At 39.5% G+C, this 14649-nt stretch overlaps 1 protein-coding gene across 1 annotated transcript in view; it reads right to left on the bottom strand.

Annotated features, from left to right (window-relative positions):
• Positions 1-1961: 1961 nt before the first annotated feature.
• MMP2 (matrix metallopeptidase 2) overlaps positions 1962-14649 on the bottom strand; it is a 34633-nt gene continuing 21945 nt past the window's right edge. The window contains exons 10-13 of the mRNA XM_065640914.1: positions 9641-9777; positions 7884-8043; positions 4293-4402; positions 1962-2984 (exon numbers count right to left, since the gene is read on the bottom strand). Coding sequence (XP_065496986.1) covers positions 2881-2984; positions 4293-4402; positions 7884-8043; positions 9641-9777 — 511 coding nt within the window. The 3' untranslated portion in view covers positions 1962-2880. The remainder of the gene's footprint in view (positions 2985-4292; positions 4403-7883; positions 8044-9640; positions 9778-14649) is intronic.

The following is a 14649-nucleotide window of genomic DNA, read 5'->3' as shown; positions in this document are numbered from 1 at the left end:
ACAAGAGGTACAAAATTATTGAAGAAATGGACAATTTCTCGAGTTTCGGCCATTGCACAAAAAACCATCCCTAACTGCAGAAAATGCATCAAAGTAACTTTAGAGTTTCTTCTCCATTATCGTGACTAAGTGATATCCTGGAGGTGGAGCAGGTTCCAACGGTGAGGTTTTGAAAGTGGCTGCCAGCAAGTAGAATTAGAGCCAAAGACCTTTTCAGGACACATTTTGTGACTTTTGACATTTCACAGGTCAAATGTGAAAGGTTAATGAGAAGGGTCAGTACACTCCTCCAGCTGGTCTGATGTACATAGGTGATAACCTGGCAAATGTTACAGTTCATGAACAGAAACAGATGTGTTTACAAATGACCTGTGATAAGTTAAGGTTGCCAGTCTGAAACTGAACACAAAGAAGAGTGAGTTGGTTTAAGGACAGAAAATTTATTTGTGGTTTTCTGCCAGTCATGTAGTCATTGGGGAATAGATTTACACAGACAAGAACAAAACAAGAAGCTGAGCAGAACTCCTTAAACCCAGCAGATGTGCAGAGTTTTGTAGGATTGTGGTCTTCTTATTACAGAAAGTAAGATGGTAGATTTGCCAATGTTGCAAAACATATACGTAAGTTGTAGACAAAAAGGAAACTATTTCAGTCATGAGTAGCAATGTGATTTAGCAAGTTCAGAACTGAAAAGACCCACTGCAGATGTTCCTCTAGTATATCTATGTTTCAAAACCCTCCCATATTAAATACAGATGCTAGATCATGTAGTGTGGGGCAGTATTGACTCAAGAACATAAAAGTCTTGAGGGGATGTTTGTTGAGGATTCTTAAAACAGAGTGCAAATTCTCTAGGGAGAAATTATTGCAACACTCAAAAGGAGCTCCTGGCAGTCATTAAAGCTACAGAATATTTTCAGCACTAGTATGGGAAGATATTTTTGGTCAGGACGGACCATACGTCTCTGCAATGGCTCAAAAGATCCTGCAATCCTGAGAAGGTTGCCAGGTGTCTCTAAAAACTGCAACACTAACATTTTGCAATTACAACTTCTTTGTTTTGTGCCTTATTTTGTTGTCTGTTATACAAGACTAATTGGGAAGGCGATTAATGATTGCTGAAGAAAACGTGGATGTTCAGAAGGAGATAAGCCATGTTTTCTTTTGGTATATGTGAAAATAGTACTGGCTCATCCAGATGAGAATCGTCTGTGGTAATTAAAAGCTTCTTAAAGTGGGAGTTATGTCTGGATAGTGTGCAGTGGGAAGATGACTTGGCAAATGCAGCTGCTGTAGAAGCGGTATATTTTCAGAATACTGCAGCAAAACCCCTGTGCTTAGAACAGGAAAGCACTGAGTTTAAACATTAGTTGTAGGGGACACAACAAGAACTGATCGTCGGTTCAGGTATTAGTTGGTTACCAGCCAGTTCTGTGAATCATGGACTCAATGTGAGAGGTGTTGTGGAGGATCTGGGCTGACCACTGGTGTAGTGCAGCCCATAGAGTCTCACTAAACGTTTCATGTTCACGACGCTGGACAAGATCCTTGGCCAAATGGTGTCCGATCTAATGGTCAGGAGTAAGGTTTTACATCTGTTTCTCAAGCTTGCATTCCCTATAGGACGCGCTTGCTACTGTGTGTGTGCTGACTCTCCTGTCTGGGTTGTGGTGAGGCAGTTTGCTGATAAGGAGAAGGAGCGTGAATGACAGACAGGCATGGTGACTGTTCTGAGAAGGCAGCGGGCATCGTGGAGCTGTGGGACCATATCAGCTCGGTAATGGAAATTGCTGCAGTTACGTCTTAGAACTAACAGAGAAAATAAGCTAGGCTTCTAAATAAATCCTATATGCAGTTACGTATTGGGGTGATATTGTCTTTCCTTTGACAGGCATTTTACTGTAACTTGCTACTGAATTTCTAATTTCAAATGACGAAAGGAAGCCTGGCCATGAGAAGTGTTGACAGTGTAATTTGATTTTATTTGTATTGTTGGCACTTCATGTGTGGGACATTCTTTTCTGTTTTATTTTTTTTAATGAGAAACATTCCATCAGACTGTGAAAAGAACATTTTTCTGTTACCCAATGCGTAAGCAAAAAACCTAACCGAAGAAAACCCAAATATTATAAAGAACAGAAAAAAAAGAGTTAAACAATAATACTTGACTTTTATGTATAACGCATTGACTGACTTCAAAAATCTGAGTCATTCCATCCATATAAACAAGTTATATAGTAGTAACAAAGTGCATGAAGCAAATTGCTAAATTTAACTAAGGTATTAAAATAAAAAGTACTTTAAAACAATACTTTACAGTTTCTTGCCATGATTCCATCATGCATCAACACAAATCAAATCCCGAGGCAACCCGTGCCTTTGACAGTCTTTCTGTATTATTATGTAAATAAATGGAAGTAATGATCAGACTCGCAAGAGGGTGAAAAACATCAAGACAAACCATCTATTTATAACAGAGTTGTATTTAAAAAAAAAAAATCAAAGTGCACTGCTGGTACATCTCATTTGAGCCTATTTGGGATGTGTCTAACACAGGGGGTGATCCAGTCTCCAATGGTTTCAACACTTTGTTTAAGCACCAGGGGAATAAAGAATGATGGATAAAGATGGATGTTCTGTCACTAGCATAACTATGACTAGCATGAAAACTGAAAAATTGTACCAGAATATATACGTAAACATCTTTTGTATACTGAGGAGGCAAACACTTTTAAATTATCAGATGTGTACAGTACTGGTACTTAAAGTTTTGGTGCCAGTACCAGACTGGTCCAGTAATTAGCGTTCAGATCTATTTCTAATTACAGATAAGGCATATAACGAAAAAGTAAATATTTGGTTATTAATATCTCATACAGTTCAGCAACCCAACCAGTCAGAATTTATCTTGCCAATTTTAACAATCTTCAAACTCTTGTCTTCCATTTGTAGATAGTACTGATCTTTGAAAAAGTAGGTGTATCCTGTGAAGGTAAATAAAAAAGCATATTCAGATTATAGAGCACATAATTCTTGATCAAAGTTTTTTCATCTGTTTGATTTAATGAAGCTTAATGAACTGGAAAACTTATTTCCTGAAATATTTATACACAATAAAAAGATTTATTTTTAAAATACATAAAAATCCCTATCCTGGAGAAGATTCTCATTAAATGGAGCCTGAAGTCAGGTTACCATTTTGTGAGCCAGAATTTTCTGGGAAGCAATGTTTGGTGGCAAAATAGATGTTGAAAATGTAATTGACTCGAGACTCGTGATATCAGCGATGCTTGCAGGCATTTACATGTATTTGTGCAGAATATGAGGCCACTTAAAACCATGGGCCAGGCTCTCAGCTGCAGTTGATAGGAAGTTAAAAAAAGAAAAGCAAAATACAACCCATTTGTGCCTGCGATCAAGGAGATTATCACATTTGGGTTCTGGCTGTGGTAGAGCAGAGTGATGCTGGGACTGAGGCACCTGTGGGGCTGTCAGAGGTTGGGAAGTCTCTGAGCCACAGGGACTGGCCCAGTCACGCTGCTGGTGTGAAGACACCCTGTGCATCAGGCGCTGGGTGGCAGGAGTTGCTTTAGTCTCTGTCTCAAACTACACTAGAAAGAGAATTCTCCAGAGCTAATTTTCCCCATGCCCAAACTGGAAAACCAACATGGACCTGGATCCAGCCCTCAGGGAGACCTTGATATACAAGGGACTGCATCAGGGATTGCTTTCCTCCATAGCCTGGGGGATGCTTGTGTAGCAGGTTTCTAGACCTGAACAACATCATAATAGAAAGCAGTAAGATGCTTCGAGATGCTTAAGGCATTTAAAAAAAAAAAACCACACACAAAAAAAACCACAAAAGGCAAGGAAGAAAAGGATGAAGATGCTAATAAAAGCTGTTGCTTGCCTTGTTAAGCTTTGCAAAGTGTTAAGCATCAAGGAAGTAAATGATAAAGAGTAGTAGCAGACTGAAAGTAAATAAGCTTCATGAAAAGGGAAATTAGCATAATTGTTGTTATTATTTGCTTGGATAAAAATATTCAGGAGAGGTCATATTCCCTAAATGCTTCATTTAAAAAAGTTTAAACTGTTACTAGTAGGGTATTTATCAACTGATATTTAATGGGAAAATAAAGAGACAACAAAAGTTTCTTTGAAACAGTAGTTTTCAAATTTGAATGGGAATTTGGTTCCTTCTCATGGGCCACAAGAAATTAAGGTCTCCAATAAGTTTAACAGCAGACAAATAGGAGAGGTTGGTAGAGACTTAGGTCAGAATTGCAGCTTACCACTGTCACCAAGGCCCAGGACAGCATCGAGGTTATCTGGAACTCCATTCCAAGAGTCAGCAATGAATTTAGGGGATGCAATCTCCATTTTCTTCTTCTCTTCATTGTACCTAAAGAAAATTATATACCTGCATTAAAATTCTGTACTTGAAATTTACCATAATTTTTCAGGGAGTCCTCAGCAAATGTGACTACAGAAAACAATCAAATAGAGATGTAATAACTGAGATTGTAACATTGTTTCTGTTTCATTATAATTATTCCTGAATCCTTTAAAACCCTGTGAAATTTTACGTCTTTCCTTTTGGAAATGCAGTTCTTGCTGAATTGAAAATACACTTTCTAAGCAAAACCCTTTTCAGAAATGGGACTTTAAATTTTAAAACATAATTCTAGGAAACGTAATTTTTTTCTGGCAGTGGCCAGCATCTGAAGGTATCAGATTTTAATGTGAAATGGCTATCTTTAAAAAAATCTTACATGAAATATGCTTGTAGTCCATGTAATTGATAGTTTGCTATTAAATGACTAATTACTTTCCCTAACATGTCATTTAAAAAAACCTATTATTTTCACCCAGTCCTATCTCTCGGTAGATGATCAACAGATAAATGCCAAGTTGGGAGAAAACAAACAAACAAACATAAAACAAATCAACCCAAACCACAATGGCTTTCATGATCTGTGCTTTAAAGAGGAAAAACTCAGCTGGTGTAGATGTGCTGAATTCCATAGAGATGGCATCTAGTTTGCAGTGTCCTTCAGAAGCGATGGCTCTGTCTGTACCCACATCTGCAGATGACCAGTTGTTTCATCACCCTGTCTGCTTCCCACTGGAGTACACCAAGACAGATCTGTGCAAAGCCAGTTTTACCTTCCCACAAGCAAGTAATCCAGGATCTCCCTTTCCATATATAGGGAATAAATGTCTCAGGGGTGCAGAGTCCTTGAGAGTGAAGGTGGAAGGAGCAAACCTGTGGCCTGGTTTCCCCATTTTTCTGCTTTATAGATGGGAGCCAGCGCTGAGCGGGAGGAGTGGAGATGTCCTGAGGAGCAGTGACACGGGATAGAGTTTGAACCAGGCTTCTGATGTGAGGCCTCAGTCGTCTCAGCAGCTCTTCAGGAGCAGCGGACCTCAGAAAGGTTGTCTGTGACTGGTAATGAAGGGAGGGAAGCGTGTGTATTCTTGATTTATATTTATCCATGTCTGTATGTGTGTCACCTTTCCCTTGTTGCTGTATGGAACTACTTGGATTGTATCCAAAGTTACACCAGTGCAGATGAGCAGTAGGTTGGTCAAAGTAAATTTAAATGATTAATTTAAATTACTTACTATTTTTAACTTCGATATTTAAAGAAAATCTAGTAGCTTGCTGGGTAGCTTTAAAACTTCATCTGTGGAATCTGACCCAGCTCCTCTTCTCCCTTGCAAAACTTCACTTTGCTTAACAATCTTGTTATAATAACACTAAAATAGCTTGGGGCTGGAAGGAGGGAGAGTAGAAGGCTTCCAAAAAATCCACTTAAAGTAAGTGTGATAATGGCACAGGAAGGACTATGGTATGTAACTGCTTTGATTCCATGGGGCAGAGTCCTTGTATAAAACAAAACAGCTGCGTACTTCAGGGTTATGGTGTCTGTGTTAAACAGATGCATGTTGTTCTGAAATATTTGTCAACTGCTTGCTTTCTTTGCACAAGTGAAATCACTTAAGCTTATTTTGATTTCTTAACAATAAATTATGCATTTTGCAGTGACTGCAGTTGATAAGGTACTTTGATAGAAATACCGTCTGTGATTAGAGTGATGAATTACTCAGAGGCCCTGGAGTGCAGTTAATCAAAACAATGGTTGGTACAGAGGAGACAAGCAGCTTTGCGAACGCATCATCTGTAGTTTTTGCTAGGAATCCAAAGTATTGCAGATGGCTGTATTAGAACTACTTGCAAATGTTTAAGATGGTCTCTGCAGTATGATATTAAAAAATGAATAACATTCTTTAGCTTTTAAGGTTGGTGTTTTTTTTCTTCTTTAGATAATGGAGAAGAGTGCTGTCCTCAAAGTAACTGAAAGTTATGATCAAATGGCAATTGTGAAAGGATATTTTATTTGCTTACAGGAATCGACAGCCATTAGGATATAAAAAAGATACTCATCCAGTTTGATCATAACATGAAATTAATGTTCATATAAAACGGACTCAATTATAGTGACACTTCCTTTGATATTTTATATAGAGCATCTCTCAGAAGGGACCCTTGCAGCCTGGAGCAGCTGTTGGGTGCTTCTGATGTTTAACTTTTCTCTAAATTGTCAATTCATGAATGGTTCAACTTTCAGCCTGTTGTTTAATGTCTGCATTCCCAGCTTCAGGTCCTGTTCTTGGAAAAGACCTCTGATGGTGAAAGCAAGAGTTAGTGTCTCCATTTTAGTTTTGTGTCATTCTGACAGGCAGCACAGAGCTAACCCACAAAGTTCCTCAAAGCACCGAGGTGTGTCTGCTTTTTCAGATGATCTTTTGTGCCAAATCTTCCTGCCAGTTATGATCATGAAATTCTATCAAATACAATTAGTAGACTCTTCATCAGGAGCAATGTAGGATGTTTATTTCTACCACTGTAATAGACTTCAGGCATTTTAAAGGCATTCCTTCCTCATATAAGCATCCAGGATCTCTTCTGGAAAGAGCGTTTCTAGCAGGTCACCTGAGTTTGGTTGCTTATGTTGCATCATATTTTGTTTTTCATACAGTCTTTCCAACAGAAACCTTAGTGCAAATACAGAGTTACACACATTTGTGGATATTTGTGGAGTAACACATTTGCAGTGTTCTTTGCAAGAAAAACTTCTCTGAGTGTGGACTGGAAACATGAGTAAGGATTGTAGAGACTGTCAAAATGAATTGAAGCTAAGATTTATGCCAGAGCACTAACAGATACACTTCATGTGGTTTGTTCAGATCTCCTCAGTGCCAACTCTGATAGTAGAGCAAATGTGTTAGTGACTGGTACATCAGCTGCTGGAGCGATTTACAGCTGTCCCCAGTGTGCTTTGCTAGTCACATGGCTGCTTCTTTTACATCCAGTGCCTCTGAACTTGGTGGCTTAGTGAAAGAATTTCAGAGGCAATCTTGTCAGTCTTTGGCTTCAAGTGATTGGAGATCAGCCCATTTTTTAGGAATTCCTGTCCGAGTTTTCTCTCAGTATCCGTGAGCCGACAGCAGGGACAGCTTCCCCCACTTCAGAGTCTGAGGCTGCCACAGGCAGCTGCTGGTACGTAGGGGTGGAGGGATGGGTTGTTAGTGGTAAGCAGATTCATAGAGACTCCCAGAAATCCTCTTCCATTGCAAGCTGTTTTCCCAAATACCTACCAGGGTCCTGCTGCTGTACTGAAGCCCTTTCCTAGCCATACTCCCTGTTTCGGTACCCTTGCTCACCGCTGCTGTCAGCGCTGTCCTGGCAGCCCTTATTTTGTATTCTCAAAGGGTGAACCCCCTGGGTTTGGTTCTTGCCTCCTGAACCTCCTTGTGCATTCAGCCCTAGTGGCACAGCGTGGCTAACAGCACACCACCACTGCTTCAATGCATCTTACTTCCAGTATCTGTCTCCAGCAAAAATGTATGTCCTCTTGTTTCTGCCCCAGTTAAAAGCTGCATCAACACGCTGCACGTCAGGGGGTAGTCCCAGGGCGGTGAGTTTCTTTGGATAGCCCCTCTCCAAGTTACTGGCGGAATAAACCCAGTACTCATTTCCTAGGTAGGGGAGAAAACAAAGCAAACACACACTGTTTATTAATCAGATACAGAGGAATATTTCTTAATTTATGCTTTGTTATGGGGCTTTTTATTGCACTAACTGTACTACTAGTCTTTCTAGTATTTTACCTTCTGTGAAGCACTAGATTAGAGTGCAGGTGTACTCTGATTACAGTTTCTACTTCTGCCTTTCCGCAAAAGACATCACCTCATTGTGCTCTTGCTTCCTCTCTTCTTAGCTGTCTCAGCTTAGTACAGCTGAGGTTATGTTAAAACAAATAGTTACTATTGGTAGGTTTTGTTGTATGATGAAGATGGTCTGAAACCAGGCATGGGCACCTGAAGGTCAAATGCAGAAACTCATATTCACCCTTCATATGTTTTGTTGCGTAATTTTATCGAGCGATTAACATCAAGTTTTTGCCCAGGCTTCCTGTTTCTATTGTCTTTTGTCATACGACATTTTCTAATGTCTCTCCAAATATGTACTTGTGGAAGATGTTCTCGTATTCTGTATCCTTTACACGGAATTAGAATTTACTTAGTAAATACCCTCACTGGATTCACTGAAAGCCATGGAAAGATTTTTTTTTTATGAAAGGACATTTGTTTGATTTTGTGCTAGTGAGAAAGAAAGTAAAGCATTCATGTAAGCATAAGGTGTAACATTTGAGTTCCTGAGGAGTTCAGGAGAAAAGGGGGAGTATCAGTAGCAAGGATTTTAAGATAGTCACAGGTCACTTTCAAATCAATCTTTGTTTGTTGATAGTTATTATGTATTTATTTCTTTAAAAGCAGTTTAGTTACATTTTCCTGGGAATTATAGAGAGGGAGAGAGGTGTAGATGTAATAAACTTTATATATAGTAGATAGAATATTTAAAGTGCTTTCGCTTGGCTGAAATAAAACTTTTTTAAACTACTTTCTTTTTCCCCTCCATGTAAACTAAGGCAAATGGCCTTTGAGACATATGGAATAGATTATCATTATGTTTTTCCCTTCTGTATAGAAAATGTACAGCAGCATCTGCCATATGGTTTTTACATGATTGGAGGTGTTTAGTCATATTTTAGTAGATATTGGAGCCCAGTTTTTGCTGGCTCAGTTTTTCATGTTGAAAACAGCCTCCCAGCCCCACCGTTGTGGCCAGTACAGCTGAACCATGTGTGTGATTTGGGACGGACAGAGCAGGGCTTCGCTTGCCCTCCTCTCCCGTGGAGGCCACTCACCCGGCCGCCCGTGTCCTCTGCCTCATGAGCCACCAAGGCAGATGAAACAGAGCTCCCACTGCTGTTGCATTTTATGTTAAATATTGACTCTTGTTTAGTCTCGCTTACTGTTGAATGTATCTTTCCAGGTGCTCATAGCTCCCCTTTGTTGTAATGAAGGCTGAATGCTGTTCAAAGTCTTTCCAATCCAGCCTTTGTCCTAAAATCCTCAGCATGGGATGTCTGAGATCTGTCACCTGTCCCCACTGGCTCTACTGGCTCCTGGGCAGGCCATTCTCTGGCCCTGTTACAGCCCAGAGGAAACTGAGCTCCAATGCAACATTTATGCAAATGGCTACTTACATTTTAAAACTTAAAGCCAATACCTGAAAAAAACACAGCTTTCTCGTCCTGAGGGGCCTCGTAGACAGCATCAATTTTCTCTGGCAGATCAGGCCAGAATGTAGCAACAAGAAGAGGACCCGTGGGTTTTGCCCGGGGGTTTACAGTCCTCCACATGAATCTGTGCAGAACAGAAAATGGTATGAGATTTACAATGAACTAATTCACCAGCACATCTGTTTCTCATCAGTTCTGGCAAAGGCCACATAAGCGTTGCACATACACACATGCGCGCGCACACACACACGTTAGCAGAAACACACACTTGCAACTCTCTTCCTGCAGCGACTGAAAAGAAAATAGTTCATCTAAAAGCATGCTGGTAAAACAGTCGCACAATAGGCTGCACGCTGGACTGCAGGTGAAATTGTTTATGCTGATTGCACTGGTTGCTTTTTGCATCAGGGCAAAATGTATGCTGTGCCTTGAGTTTACAAATAAATTAATTTATACAAGGCATTTAAACTAATAGAGCTCTCCTGCTGTTGTGTGTGGAACAGATGGATGAACATTTGACAAAACCAGAGATTTGTATTCCCTGAATTGCTCTTGCAATTACTATTGTAGTGACTAAAAGTTCAAATTTAGTAACGGTGTATCAAACTGCTCAGAAGTGTGCTTGGCTGTCAAAGAAACTGCTAGCACTAAAAATGTTCATTAGACAAATGCAAAGGGTAATTTATTGGCTATTTTAAGTAGTATCATAATTTGATTTAAGCTTTAAAAAGCGGTAATTATCTTTAAATGGCAGAGCTTTGTGCTGGGGGCTTTTGGTATTAAAAATGATACTGCTATTACCTCCTTCATAGAATGAACAACTTCTTTCCCCAACGGAACAAAAGTTTTGCCACGGTCATAAAATGAAAAATCAGCAGGCTGGTGGAATTGCTTTTGCACCAAGCTATAACTATTATATTCTCCAGTCAAACAACTTGTGCTGTTATTCTGTTGCTGACGCTCAGGATGCTACTGGCATCTTATTTTTTGCAGACTACAAATAGTCATTACCCATTCCTACCTAGAATAATTACATCTTTGAGAAACCCATGATCTGAATCAGAATTTTGGTTTTGCCTAAAACTTGGAGGAAGAGTCCTAAATTCACTTGATACACTGCTGGATTTTTATCGAGGGAAGTTTGCGAATAGAGCTAGCTAGGACAACGAAAAACATTTTGAAATGCATTTGCGAGTATGATTAGTTGCTGCGTACTGAATTATGATAATATATAGTGTTTGATACAAGGAAAAGTATAACTGCCAAATGCATAATTTTTTGTCTCTTAATTAAAAATACATATGAATGTAACCAGACATGTGGTACTAATAATTAGGATAGTAAAATGTTAACTTACTCTCATTTTGCATACATATATGTATTTTTAACATGGACAAAAATATCTCTGAGCATAACTCATCACAATTTTCATTTAAAAAAGAGACAAGAGAGAATGCATTTAGCTAATTACTCTTGCTCATGACAGTGTTTAAACACATGAAATGCTATAAAAGGTAATAACATTTGTGCATATTTTTTTAGACAGAAAAGCAGATCCAATATGATATGAAATGGAAATCCATATAGCAAATATTTCTAACACTGCATTCATAAAAGTAGTTCCTTTAAAAATCCAAGTTACAGAATTCTCAATCAAATTTGGACCTGATTTATGGTTGAGTCAGCACTAATAATTACTATCTGCATGAATTCCAAACTTTCCAGACCCAACGGAGACTTGAACACTGGGTTTTTATTAAAGCAAACATTTCAAGGGACTTATTAAAATGGTGAGGTTTTCTCATGGAAAGGAAAACTTTATCAAAGGTGAATTTTCTTTTCATTTTGAATTGGGTAGGATGTATTTTTATTTTTACTCATTGAGGAAACAGTGAAATTAATTATTTGGCTTTCTCATTTTGCTTTGGACATGTTAAAATGTTTTAACTCATTCAGATTACATTTTAATATTACGTATATAGAGAGATTTAATACTTTATTATATTAAGTATTTTACATTATATTTTAACATAATCAAGATTTGCCATCGTTATTATTACATGCAATTATGTGAAGGGACCAAATCAGTGCGTCTTTTTTAATGTCTTGGGAAACTTTAGAAGTTTTTGAATTTTTGTTCACTTTCGAAAGAAAAACATCTGTGTAAATGTTGTACTTGGGCACTCTGGTTGCTTGGAGGATTCTGTGCCCAGTGAAAGGCTTGACTGCTCTGTATGGCCAACACCGCCTCCAGCAATTCCCGTTGAGTTCCTTGGTTTGAGATGTGATGGGAGGGGGAAGGGGAAAACCACTTTTTTCAAAGAATTGATTCGATCTGACCTCATTTTTGCTATTTACTCTTTCTGCCTGTGTAATATGATAGTTGGATGCTGTGTTCGTTTTCATGAATCATAAAAGTCACACGACAGACATTTGTTTTTTGAATTCCAAAACTGAGTCATAATGCTGCTTGCCTGATATTTGGAAAGCTGCAAGACTGACAGGCAAAGCCATTCCACAGCAAAACAATTCCACAGTTGTCAGCTCTTGCTGTGTGTTAGATAAAGCACGAGTCAGTTTGAACAGATTGGTTTGGTATTTGCATGGTTCTGTGATCAACTATATCTGAATGCAAAATCCTTCTGTTTTGTTCGGATTGTATAGAATACTGAATCGCTTTGCTGATTTAGGAAGAGATTTAAAATTGTTCCTTATTGAATCAAGCCTTGTGTGATTACCAGTTTACAAAAGCAGAGGCAAGGTGGAGGTCTGGCTGAAAACCAAGGCCCACAAGTGAGCAAAAACAATCAGCGTGCTGTGAATACTGCGGAACTCGCAAGGTTTTTTACTGCAGAGAAAATACGTTTTTCCGTGTGAAGGCCCTGAGCTGAGGTGAACACGTTAGCTCTCTGATAAATGTGTTGGCAAAACTGGGCACCGGTTTTGGCAAACCCGTCAGGGCGGTGGGGCTGGCTCTGTGCAGCTCGTTGGTGGAAGGGGCCAGTGCTGCCTTGCTGAGGCTGATCTGCTGGTACTATGGGGGCATTTTGTCACTGAGAAAGGGCTGGTTCTTGTCATCAGGGGTCACTGGATTGTAAGGAATCTCAGGCCACCGCTGATGGGGCCAAGAGGAATAGTACAAAAGGTATCACAGGTGTCCCCACAAACACGTTGAATTTGCCCATAGCAGCTGTAGTAGAAATGGGGGACATTATGTTGTTGCAACCAGGAGTTTTTAATCCCAGTTTCTACATTGCTAAAACACAAAGCACCACTATCTGGGTGTCACATAGATGGGAACTAGAAGGAAATGCACAGAAGGAATTACTGTATACTACAGACTATAAAATTAGCCAATTGCCCCTGAATTTTCTGTTATGAAAAACCAGTGAGGAGAGTTAAACTGTGCATCACAGTAATAAACCCTTCACATACTCTTGCTGAAAATATAAATCTGGAGAAGGTGGATGGACTTTACACCAACAACAGATACAAATAACTATTATATTGTGTTTTGAGAGGGGAACCTTGTTTGTCAGATCCTGCTCCCTTTTAAATTTCAGCTGTGACACCTGGCAAGGAGCAATGAACAGGTGAATTGTAATAGTTGCGGCAGCTTCACATGCTTGTGTATGTTCGTGTGTGATAGGAGACAGTGCTTGATTTGGGCACATGCAGTGAACATACGTGGGCCCAGATCTTAAGCAGCTTTGAGAGAATGTTCAGGGTAACTGAGGATAAATGATTTCAAATTGGGCCTTGATCTATGGCAGGAAAAAAGAGCTTTAGTGTCTCTCCCCATGGTGCTGCCAAGTCCCGTACTCCTTAGGAGATGCTCTTCATTGCTGAGCAGCTGGGTAATGCAGGCCCTGGCAAAAGCAGTGGGAGCTGCAGCTGTGCAGCCGCCTCATTTTATCAGGAATGTCTCTGCTCTTGCGTCAAAAATGCCTTTTGTGTCTTCTGTGTTGGAGCCCTGGCACACAGGGAGCCTATCCCAATCACCAGTGTCCTTATGTGTTATTACAGCAGCCGTGAGTCACATAATACTGTTATTTAATGATTTTAGACTCAACCTGGATTAAACCACTCAGGGTTTAATCACAAGATTTTGCTCACAGATTTCCATAATTTTATCTTTATGAACATGGGATAGGAACAGATCTTCTTCAGACCAGGCCTTCATAATGAAAGTTATGCTAATGCTGAAGATTTGCTTAAACAGTGTCACTGTGGTGGAGGAGGCATTTGAGATTATTGCTACTAACTTTGGATGAACTACTTTTTTGGAGGGGTGTTTTTACAAGCTGAGATTGGAAATTTTCCTGCAATCAGATTTGAAGCTTTCCCCCAGAGACAGACTCTGTAGGATGAAATCAGGAAGGGTAGAGCCCCCAGAGCTCTGCTCCACTGAAAGTAATGGGATTTCCATTGCTGAATTACAGTCCTTGTAGTTTTTGCTACAAAAGGCAAGCATCCGGAAATATTTTATAGGGAATGAATCTTTCTTTGGCAGGCAACAGACTCACTAATGTATCTCTTCTCTTGTTAATTTTGTGATTAACATTACAGATGGGTAAATCTCTTAAGCTTTTTTAGGTCATATCTGGTTTGTGTAAGCCTTCAGAAGTTTGGATGCATCTCCCAGTTACTTCACCCTTTTGAGCAAACCCCTGTGACTCTGCAGAAGCCAGCAGAACTTGACACCAACGTCAATTTTGGTGCTTCAGTCTCTAAATTGGGCAGAAAATAGAAGAACAGGCTTCTTTGGTGAAGTTTCTGTCATTTCCTTGCTCTGATTTTAGCTAGAACTAGCACCAACCCAGTCGTCGTCATAGCATCTTTGCATGCACAGTCCCAGTGTAGGGCAGAAACCAGAAGTTAAAAACCACCACCAAACTGCCTAAAATAATGATTGAAGCTGAAAATTCCAGACTCTCAAAGGAGTTTGAGAGTAGGTCTAAGAAAAGGTGAATTTATGGCATAATCATCTCACCTG

Source organism: Caloenas nicobarica, chromosome 9 (assembly GCF_036013445.1).
Source record: "Caloenas nicobarica isolate bCalNic1 chromosome 9, bCalNic1.hap1, whole genome shotgun sequence".
Classification (NCBI taxonomy): Eukaryota; Metazoa; Chordata; class Aves; order Columbiformes; family Columbidae; genus Caloenas; species Caloenas nicobarica.
This window is presented reverse-complemented; position numbering and strand designations above follow the sequence as displayed.